The sequence below is a fragment of the Strongylocentrotus purpuratus genome, unplaced genomic scaffold, assembly GCF_000002235.5.
Source record: "Strongylocentrotus purpuratus isolate Spur 01 unplaced genomic scaffold, Spur_5.0 spur5_contig_828, whole genome shotgun sequence".
In the NCBI taxonomy this organism is placed as follows: Eukaryota; Metazoa; Echinodermata; class Echinoidea; order Camarodonta; family Strongylocentrotidae; genus Strongylocentrotus; species Strongylocentrotus purpuratus.
The window spans coordinates 103,972-115,433 of record NW_022145533.1 but is presented as its reverse complement, the minus strand read 5'-3'; the positions used below and the strand labels follow the sequence as shown (position 1 = coordinate 115,433).

At 38.8% G+C, this 11,462-nt stretch overlaps 1 protein-coding gene across 1 annotated transcript; it reads right to left on the bottom strand.

Annotated features, from left to right (window-relative positions):
* Nucleotides 1-2,068: 2,068 nt before the first annotated feature.
* Nucleotides 2,069-9,364, bottom strand: LOC752244 (dnaJ homolog subfamily B member 1). The gene is made up of 2 exons (XM_001175481.4): nt 8,049-9,364; nt 2,069-3,666 (listed from the first exon to the last, which is right to left on the bottom strand). The coding sequence occupies exons 1-2, from the start codon at nt 8,868-8,870 to the stop codon at nt 3,433-3,435; spliced, it is 1,056 nt and encodes a 351-aa protein (XP_001175481.2). The 5' UTR covers nt 8,871-9,364; the 3' UTR covers nt 2,069-3,432.
* Between the last annotated feature and the right edge of the window lie 2,098 nt (nt 9,365-11,462).

Sequence of the window (11,462 nt, the reverse complement as noted above, 5' to 3'; positions counted from 1 at the left end):
ACATTACTGTCATAATGATATTTGGATTAAAGGGAAAGTCCACCCCAAAAATAAGTTTGTTTCGATAGAGGCAGAATAATAAGAAAATCAGGTGAGTGAAAGTTTGAGCAAATTCTGAATGAAAATAAGAAAGTTATGAATTATTGAAGTTGTGATCAATCAAACACAAATTGGCAACTCTATGACGTATGGTATCATGCGAGCTCAACTTCCATTTGCTCAGTGCTAAAAAAATCTAAAATTTTCATTTTCCCTCAAGAAAAATTTCAACCATACATGCACCCTAAATATAATAATTGCAAATATGTTTCTATACTCCCCCTGCAAAGAACAAATATATATTCCGTCATCAATAACGAAGAAAACATGATTTTATGGAATATTATGCACAAAGCAAATGAAGGAGAGCTCGTATGATAAGTCACAGAGTTGCCAATTTGTATTTGATTGATCACAACTTCAATAATTCATAACTTTCTTATTTTCATTCAGAATTTGCTCAAACTTTCACTCACCTGATTTTCTTATTATTCTGCCTCTATCGAAACAAACTTATTTTGGGGTGGACTTTCCCTTTAATGGCACCTTTGCAAGAGGATACAATGCTTGTGTTTGTCATCTAAGCATTTTGTGACACAAGTCACTATTTTTTGCATCATCCAACATATTGGTCTCAATTCACAAAACGAGGTCTGCATTGACAGACTACAAAGGACTTTATATCACCTTGGAATTTACGCAGTGGAAGCCAGTCTGGCAAGGGATATAAAGAAACAATGGTGTAATTTATTGTGATATGTCACTGAGTCACTCCACTTCTATTATTCCTTTCTCCAAGAAATCCTTATTATGATTGTCTCTGCTTCTAGCTGACCTCAAATTGGCAGAACAAACAAACAGCATCTGCTCTGCAATTTCATTCATACAGATATGCCATTGTGATTTATTCAAGGTTTTTCTCCCTTCTTTCTGAACACCTAGGCTGGCAACTTGTCATTTTACATTCTGTTATTTAACAGGTAAATTCAAATCATATTTATTTTTTTATCAGCAATCAGCAATCTTTTTTTTTTAATCGAGACAAATAATTTTGTTTGAGGTAATCTAGAGTTCTGGTATTAAAGAAACTGCTTTCCAAAAGATATGGTCTAAAATTCACGTCATTATCTGTTCCGATTCACCCTGAAGTCTTTATATTTTTGTTTCTTTGACAAATCATTTCCCCCATGTTTTCAATTGACATACATGTGACGGGTGTCATTCAGTGTGATATTTTTACATTGCGTGTGAGATATATATAATAATATTAATATGGATATTTATATAGCGCTGGTATCCACCAGGCTCTGACGCTCATGGCGCTGTACATAATTATTATGTTTCTCGTGAATAAAGAACTAAAGATAACATTTAAAATTCCTGTCTCATACTCTCACCCCCATTCTATGACACACAGCTCTACATACCGTAAGACATTTCACACAACACTCAAACTTCGCCAAACCCCATGAAATACCTAAAGCACACATATTGTTGGTAATTGGTATTATCCTTGATTCATTGTGAGTACCAGGTATCTTGTTTGAAAACCCTGTATTTAAAGATAAAGACCAGTTATGGTAATGCGATTGCATTGTGAAAGAAACGTTGTGGAATCGATAGGTATTGGTGTGTACTGCAAGGTTCTGGAATCATCAAAATGATAAGAAATTTGGCCCAGTCTTGGTAAAGTTACAAGCACTGTACACAGAAAGATGTATGGGACTACGCGACACGTGCGTGATATCTATCAGGTCCAAATAGATATAATAATTTACCAAACATATCAATTAGTAGGCAGTTTCTCTGCAAAATTTGTATCATCACGTATTAGTCAAAAAACATATTCTTTTACATGATTGGTAATAAGAGCTTCCATTTCATTTTTGGAGAGGGGGGGGGGGGGGCGTTTCCAAAACAGATCTTCACCTTTAAATCATGCTTGAATGCCATGTAGCATATAATCACTTTTCCATTTTCACTATTTACAACAAATAACTGCAACACTATGACAAAATAAGTTGTGTACTTTTTCAATAAAAAGATATTAGCTTTATTATTTTAACCAAGCCCTCCATTTAAAGAGAACAAAATATTTAATAAAATGCTTTTTACAATAGATACTTCTATAAAGTACAGACATGTCCTTTGTTGATTTAAAAGCTATAGATTTACAATATTATACAATATTCATAAAAGTCATTTAGATATATATGTGTACACGTATACATGTACATGTACATCAGAATTGCATGGACTAAATGTTATTTAAGAAAATATAAAAAATCAATTTGTTAGTTTATACCTTTCCATATATAATATGAAAAAAAAAAAAGAAAAAGGAACAATATTTCAGACAACACAGTAATGAATATGATATTGAAAAGCTTGATAGTGAAAGTGAAATACAAGTTTGCTGCAACGACGTTTGACATGTGTGATATCATCTTTTATACAGGATTGAAATAACATTGCTTGTTTTGGCAGATGGCAGTTTGTTTTGATCCAAAACATATATACGACATTTTCATTGTTGGGACTTGTGAATGACATAGATTTTACAATGCTGCCCAGTTTCATCCTGTTCAGCATTGTTCTGATGTGCCAGAGGTTATTTTTAAATTTTCATTTGATCGTCGACGGCACGGCACACTTTGATTTCTTCTAGTTCTTGTACAGGTACAGAGAGAGAAAAGTCTCAACTAAAACAGCCAAAGACGCACTAAAAGGGTGAACCAGTGACTAATATTGCATTATTGCATACCTACTATACAACAAATAAACAGGATATTATATGAATGTCTCTAACCCTCTATCACAATAGTTCAACAAAAATGAAAGCATTTCAGATTGTTTGAAACCATAAACCTATAATAATACCAATACACTACCCCCATAGAGAAAAAAAGATACCCTTGAAGATATGAGCAATAATTCTTTGTATAAAATATGGTGTTAAATTAATGATGATTTTATAAGACATGGCATTAGTTTGATCTCTTTAAGATATTTGGTGTAATCTTAATGATATCTTCATGATGTTCTCTCCATATACAACATTGGATAGCACCACATTCCTCCTTGTGTGCCTGTGGATAGAGTTTACTCGTGGATTCTTCAGTCTGCATACCACCAACATAATCCTAGCTGTAGACTTAGATACATCCTCCTCCTCCTCGATCCTCCTCCATTTCATTTCATTCAATCTCTTTGACTCGTCCTCATCCACCACACCCTGTTCAGTCAGAGAGGCCCTTCCACATATCTCCTTCTTGCCTGCCATTCAATCCATCGATAAGATGTCTCTTGCAATGATAGTCGCATCATTACGACGACGGTTGACCCCCGATGTGGAAAGGTTCAAAAACATTCCACGGACCAACTCCGGTCACATCATGGTGATGGTAGGCAGTCGGATAGGATTTCCTTGGTAGTGCTAGGAAGATGGTCAGGGAATACGATGTCAAAGGTGATGAGGAGGTCACCGCGGCGACTGGGTTGCTTGGGGTACGGGAGCCCCTCACTGGTCACTCGTTTTCTTGAGTTGGGCTTGATTACTTCTTTGCATGGAACTGTTATCGTTCGTCCTTCGATGGTCGGTACTTTGAGGCTTGTTCCTACCAAGGCCTGGAAGATAGAAGAAGAAAAATAGAGAAAGAAAAAATTTAGATTAATAAATTTGTACACAAAGAAAGTTTACTTTTAAACTTAAGTAAGAGAACAAAGTTATTTGGTTCTTCAAACTAAATGTAAGAAAGATGTCAAGTAGCAAACAAGAGGGATATTATGAAAATATTATAGAAGATTCTAAGATTGTAATGTGAAGCTCAGAAACTCAGTGCAAAGCAAAGACTTCTGCATAGGTGGTCATATCCCACTTAATGATGCGACCAACACTCATAAAAGGAAATTAATTAATGTGGGGAATGTCTGTTTTATGCTTGGCTCTTACAAGTTACAGCTTGAGCAAACCACACTATGAAGTATCAAGTGGTCACGCTTCCATGTGAGTTTTTTTTTAATGCAAAATTAACGTTACCATCTTTTTTTAAAAACCTACTTTTGGGGGCCAGGGGAGGGGGCCCACCGGCCCAGGCCCCCCCCCCCTCCCTCCGCTGGATCCGCCACTGACGGACACTACAACCTAACATCTCCCTGAATACACGTAGGCCCATGTGACATGTGGGCGACTAATGGGGATCTCTGATTGTCAAAACTTCACATTGTATGTATCCGGAATCCTACATGTTTATTAGTGCATGCCTCATCCCAAGGCTTATTACTGTCACCTTTGCCCATGAACACATGTACTGTACATGATGCGCATACCAGTTTTCTTAACGATTTGCCAATGACGTGCCCAATTGCATTGTCACATACATGTACATGTACATGTCGACTTATCATTATGTATGATTTTGTAATGGCTCTTCAATGATTATCAGGCACGACCTTCCAAGTAATTAGCACGGTCATCTCATACAGGCAGTGACCCACTTTCCCCCTCCTCTCACACGATGCATTCTGCGAAAAATGGCCTCTGTTCAGGCCCGTCAAGGTTGCAATTATTGTCTCCTGCAGAGCTGTTGCACCCTCTGCAGTTATTACACATTTACGATTTGGATTAAGGATTGCGCATAGGTCGCGCCAGCCAGTGAGTAGGCAGTAGGCCTGTCTTCACTAGCTCGAGATTGCCAAATATCCCGCTATTTGAACTACGGTATCCCGATCGCAAACTATCCACTGTATCCAGCTAATTTGAGTGTTCATCAGCCCGAAGTTGCAATTAGCGGGATATTTGGTCAGGATTGTTTGCAAAATATTCCACGGTTTGGCAAAATATCCAGCTATTTGTCTCGTGCGTCTTCACCAGACTGAAGACTCGCACTATGCACCTAATGAGTAGGCAGCGGCGGCTGACGAAGGCAGTATTGATGATGCTCTGGGTTGTCCCAAATGACAGGGACCTATAAATATCGCGTGACCCCCTGACTGTGGCAAATACCAAAGTAGGCCAAGTGTTTATGAGATGCTGGCTATGAGGCAGAGAGACAGGAATGTCTGGCAGCTAGCTAGCTCCACGTTGATGTGGAAACTCAACCAGGGTGAGGGCTTAGTCTGCCATCAAAGTCTGATTTAAGAACTTGTAAACCTCAACCCAAAAGAATAATAGTGTACATGTAGGTACCGTATTTGCCGGCGATAAGGCCGCACCCCCGCATAGGCCGCACCCCCGATTTTGACATTTAAAAAAAAAAAAAAAAAAAAAAAAAAAAAAAACTTTTTTTTTTGTTTTTTTTGTTGTTGTTTTGCTGCCGAAAACCCACACGTGGAAGGACCTTCATTTAACATTGAGGTGCAGTTAAAGGCGCTGATTTGTGCTTGTAAACTTGTCACAAATAATAGTAACAATGTCGTTTTTAGAAGAATGTGTAAGATCATTAATGTGAATTAAAAACAATAAAGTACCTATGGTACCAGTGGTGTACCTTGTGGTACACCATTTGTTATAGAAAAAAATTTGAGGAACTATTATTATAAACTACATATTGAGATCTATTAGAAAGATTACTTTCAAACCAAGATGACAGTCAAATTTTAGTGTTGTTGTAGTTTCCGAGTGGTGAGTCAACACACTGATTACTGAGCTGGGAGACATTGCCAGGCATAGCGCCATAAATCGAAACTAAAAAAAAAAAAAAAAAAAAAACTAAAAAAAAAAAAAAAAAATTTACTCTTTCGCCGCATAGGCCGCACCCCGACTTTTTGATATTTTCTCTTCCAAAAATACTGCGGCCTATACGCCGGCAAATACGGTATGCTGAAAGATGAAATTTATTCCTGCCTACTGATGTACCATACAATGTACAATATTCATTACAAGAATGTAAAAGAGAAGAGATATATTTAGTATGAAGATATTCTTAGCATGACATGGAGCAATCCATTTTCTTGATATAGACATACCAGGCAAACTTGTACATGTTGAAGGGGGAAATGTGAGGGATGAAATGTAGTCCCACACATTACTAGCCTGTTGCTTACATGTACATGTATTCACTATACATTTGTCATCAAACTACTGCAGTTATTGGGTCCTTGCCAATAGCCACTGTAAAGTTCCAATGTTCATTTGATTAAATTACATGAATGTGACCCTCTTTACTATCTCACACGTGTAGACGTGTAGACGAGTACAGCTGCAAATCTACTCCTGTTTGTCGCCTACATGTACCTGCCCCGAAAATGTTCCTCAAATCATACAATTCAATTTGTGATAAAGTATATATGTCTGCGGCTCAAGGTATAAGGCTACAGGCTATATTTCTATTTATTAGGGACCCCAAAATGTCAGAGCTAGTCCACTCAGTGGAGAGAGACAAATGTATTATTATTGTCTTGCCAAAGGATATTAGTGCCACGGCGGGACTTGAACCGCAAACTTTACGTGATCCACAGTCCAGTGACGTATCCACTAGAGTGACTAGACCATGACACCTCTACTCTAATACTGCTTTGAGTGAAGCCTACACAACTTTAAATTGTTCAATCAAGATATTCTAAATATGAAAACAAAGCTTGAGCTGCCTGACCTTTCAGTTAACTCTATTTCTCAAGAAGGGATGGATAGATCAAATAAAACCCCTGATCGACAGCGAATGAATTAGCTTCCCCCACTACCGGTATGTGGCTAGGGCAACAACTTGTCTTAACCCTTCAGACTTTGAAACACAATTAAGCTGGATAGCTGTCAGTCAGCATTGCTCAGCAACAAGCATCTAGATAGCCATGATGATCCACATTCTAGAACACAAATTGCGTTTACGAGGAATTGCTTCACCAGCACCATGATATTAAAATGCCAAACAGGTGACAGGTTTGGTGTTTTGAATTTGACTCATCGTTAGCCACTAATGCTAATAGTACTAGTAGATCATGCATTGTGTATCATGTGTTGATAACCAGAAGGGCACTCAGACAAGATCTAGTGTGTGTACTATGTATATGACATACAGACATATTGTGTGTATACAATGCCATTAGAAGTTAACACCCTTCTGGCTCTCAGCGATATATAACCATGGTACACAGCAGGAGCATCAACATCTACAAACTGTGCATCATACCATACTTGCATCAGTTGCATGTGATAAAGGAGGGATAGGGGATACAGTGCATGATATGCAAGGAGATACAGTGCATGATATGCAAGTGCACTTTCCCTTCTGTATAAAATAACAGAAATTGCAAGCTTCTTGCAAAATTGACAACAACCCACGTTACAGAGCATGTTTCTTTGCTTAGAACTTGAATGGTTCCGTTGTTATGATGACCCTCGCTATAAAACGCTTCAGATTCAATGCATCAAACTTGTACATGTGTATGTCACCATTTTTTCAAGACATTTCATTGAAAAGCTTTTCTGTAGTATGAAGAAATAGTGTCCGGTAATAATAGGTTATGAATTTGGTTCAAATGAACATATTGGAAGCATGTGATCCTACAATATTAAGTAATCGTTGTCGCGGTTGAAATCGAGTCTAAAGTTATGAAATTGTAAATGATAAACTCTTTATGTTGTATAGCTCCCTCTCAAGGTCAAGATATTATTAAGTTATAAAACAATGTTTCTTGACTAAAATCGACCGATTAGCTATTCCCGTTTGGAATTTATATTACAACTACATATTCTAAGATTTTCATGGTCGCAGCTACTATGGTACGGCCGTAGGCAGTATTTGAAATTTATGAAAATTTACAGGGAGCACCAGTGAATTTTTATATTCAATTTTTCACGAAAGCAGAAGTGTTTTAGGTACTGAATTTTCTAGTGCTTTTTATATATCCACAGGGGCATCCAAATATATGGAAATTGTAAAGAATCACTAGGGTCTATCCACCCATTTTCAAAATTTCCCAAAACTTTGTATTACATACATACATTGTACGAGTGCAGTAATAATATAACTAGTCTAAAGTAGGAGTCTAAAGCCAGTTTAAATACTTACATCTCTTAGTGGAATTTTAGCTTTGTAGACTAAGTTGCTGCCATCTCTGTTGAACACTGAATGTGGTATGTCTTTGAGGGTGAAAACAATGTCTGCAGGAGTTCTCTTAGGACCTTGATCTCCTTCTTTGGGAAATGTGATTTTTGTGCCTTCCTTCCATCCTGGCTTCACATTGATTTCAAGAATCTTGTCCTCAGTCCTTGTTGTTCGGCCGTCTTCATTCATTACTCGACGATTGATTTTCATTTTCTTCGTGCACCCACGGAAAACGTCCTCGAGCGTGACCCTAAGGTCATGGTGTACTGGTGGATCTTGGCGTTTCCTTTGACTGTTGCTTCGTGTTTGGTGGGATCCAGGGCCTGGGAACCCACCACCGAACCCAAAATCATCATCGATGTCCATTGCTTCAGGTTGGCCACCTGCGAAATTAAACCGAGTGTTTTGTTGGCCACCCATGCCACCAACATTGAAAAACATGTCAAATGGGTTGCTGTTACCAAAGAAGCTTGTGAAAGTTGCGTTGGGATCGCCATGGAATGTCCATGATGAGAAGTTCTCTCCTCCTTGTTCTCCATGTGGGGCACCTCCACCTCCCTTCAGGCCTTCCTCTCCATATTTGTCATAAATGTTCTTCTTTTTCTTGTCGCTCAAAACTTCATAAGCTTCTGCTATTTCTTTGAATTTTTCTTCCGCTCCCTTTGACTTATTCTTGTCTGGATGATACTTCAGTGCCATCTTCCGATACGCCTTCTTGATTTCATCGTCGGTGGCACCCTTGGCTACCCCGAGCACCTTGTAGTAATCTTTCCCCATTTTTGTCATAGATGACAGCTATCTTTGACTTTTTCACATCCACGGACAAACCACGGTTTTTTCACAAACACGGACAAAATATTGTTCTTCTTTATGAAGGAAGCAAGAGTTATTTTCCTTCTTCAATCAATAGATTCGTAGCAGATCTTTTCACTCTGTCCGATGAAAACAGCTGGACGACTACTCCCGAAGTCGAAAAGGCAATTTGTCGACTAGTTAACGTGTCGTTCGCGTTAGGTACGGGTTGGTAGTAAATTGTGTTTCGATTTCTAACACGGCACTGCACTGGCAACAGCAAAACCTAGTTAGAATTAGAAGTTAGAACGTTGATGCAATCATGAAAAACAATGTTCACTTCACACTATCAACCTCGCGAAGGAGACTGCTTGATCGTTTCACTCAATTCAAGTGCTGAATCAAATTTAAGACGAAATCTTCCTATCTCTGCTTTTAAACCGTACCGGTTTGCGTTTGTTATTTTGATCCGGTCCAAGAGTAGAGGGCTGGAGATATAGGCGCTTCGATAACACACGTACGTCCGAACGTTCGCGCAAATACACGAACATTCTCGAAGCATCGCGTGTAAACAGGAAAACCGCGGGAGCGCGCGCGGAAGGAACCCTGCTAAATGGAGTATAAAAACACGGGATTCTATTCTACTGGTACACAGGTCAACGAAATAATGTTGGTAGGCCTACTTGGTAGTGTTTTGAAGTAAAGACGGCTGTTTTTACCCTTTACTTGTGCTGGCTGTTTTAGAAGGGGAAACACCCACCGAACGCATTATGCCCATGGAAACCTGGTCGAAACGCTGAGTAGTGGGAACACTCCCAGCTACCGCTCTTCACCAGTATTGCTCCCAGCTGATGTGTAAACTATACACAATAATGTGAAATGAAATGAGAGAATAATGATCTCGTAGCTTTGATCGAAGTTTCCCATTACGTTATTCCCTTTTTTTTAGATTTTTTTTTAGCAAGGGTTAAAATATATAAGCAGTGCCCGCGGGACGGTCGAGCTCAGAGCCCCCTCCCACAGTACAAGAAAAAGAAAACGGAATAGGGAGAAAGAAAAAGAGAAAGACGCTATATTTGAAAGTTTGAAAGGTTAAATTCAATAAATTGTACGAAAAACTTATATCGGAACACATATCAAAGGAAATTGGTATATGCCGCATAGCAAATCAAAGACATGGTTGATGCATGGTTGATGCATCTGAGTTTTACTATAGGATGTCGGAACTATGATGTTTTTTTTTATATGAATGCTTTTGATACGCCTTCTCCTTTGGTTTCCTTCAGGACAGCAGGAAGTCTTTTTTTTTTAAATCTATTAATCTTCATCATATTTTCTTAAAACCCCACTGTCCTATTTGTAGCTACTTGCTCCCTCTATATAGAAAACTTCCCCAATCGGTGCATGTTGGTCCCCCATCCTCTTTTTCTTATGTTAGTTGAGAGCTGAGTTAATGAGATAGCCACCTGCCAGTGACCTCGCTGAGTGGTCTAATCCCTTCGGGCCCAGTAGTATTGACGGTCTTTAAATATCGACGTTGACACTTTAGTTGCATCTTAGATTTCCATTCAATTTCGGAAGCTTAGTTGCTCCAGTGTCTTCCACCACAGTGTTAAATCGAAATTATTATGGCCAATATGATATTATACTGCCCCACAAAAAAAATCTGACACAAACTTCAAGCATATTATGAGAGGAGCTGAGATGATACGGTTCTCCTTTGCATTAGATTATAATCAGAAATGTATATATTTCACCTATAAAATATAGGCCTACTCATAAAAATAAGGGTCATATTTTCTAATCTTAAGCAAGTGTTTCGTTTCAATGTTTCAAAATATTGCTTTAGACCATGATTTACTTCATTACACAAAAATTAAGTGACTTGCCTGTGTCACAAATTTTAATGGGGTATAAAAATATGCCCATCTGACTGTTTTTAAGCCTGCCGCTTCAAGAGGACTCCGCCCTCTGGACCCCACGCCTAATATTAACGCTCCGCTCAATTATGATCGAGCCGACTACACGTCAATGTATTACATCTTTTCATGACTTTTGAATGAATTCTGCATTCAGTGAATGAATAAACCGATATAAAACAACGACGTTTTTCAGGATAAGTCCATTTTTAAATAACTGTCATTTAGAACCAGTTTCCCCTCACCATGACTGAATATTTCAGGTTTGGCTCAACATAGCAGACGACGACGACGACACTCGTGCAAAATCCTATATTCGTCTTTATTCTATTACCTTCGCTAATAACGCTTTTGCGACAAACAAACTCAAATTTTGTTAACAGTACAGAAGAGTCGAGAACAATCTGGGATTTCCCCGTCAGTGTGAAAAGGCCCAGCTAGCCCTATTTAGAAGCCACGCCTTGTACCATGGACCCACACTGAAGAGCATGGACCAACACATTGGAAGCTTCTCCAATCTTTGGCGAAGCTGGCGTCTGTGCTGGCCTATTTAATTTTGATCTCCACCACACCAACACAAAGCGACACCCCCTCCCCCCCCCCCCCCCCCCCCCCCCTCCCTCCCTCCCTACTTACTTGCTGCCAGTCGAAGACGTCTTATAGGCTA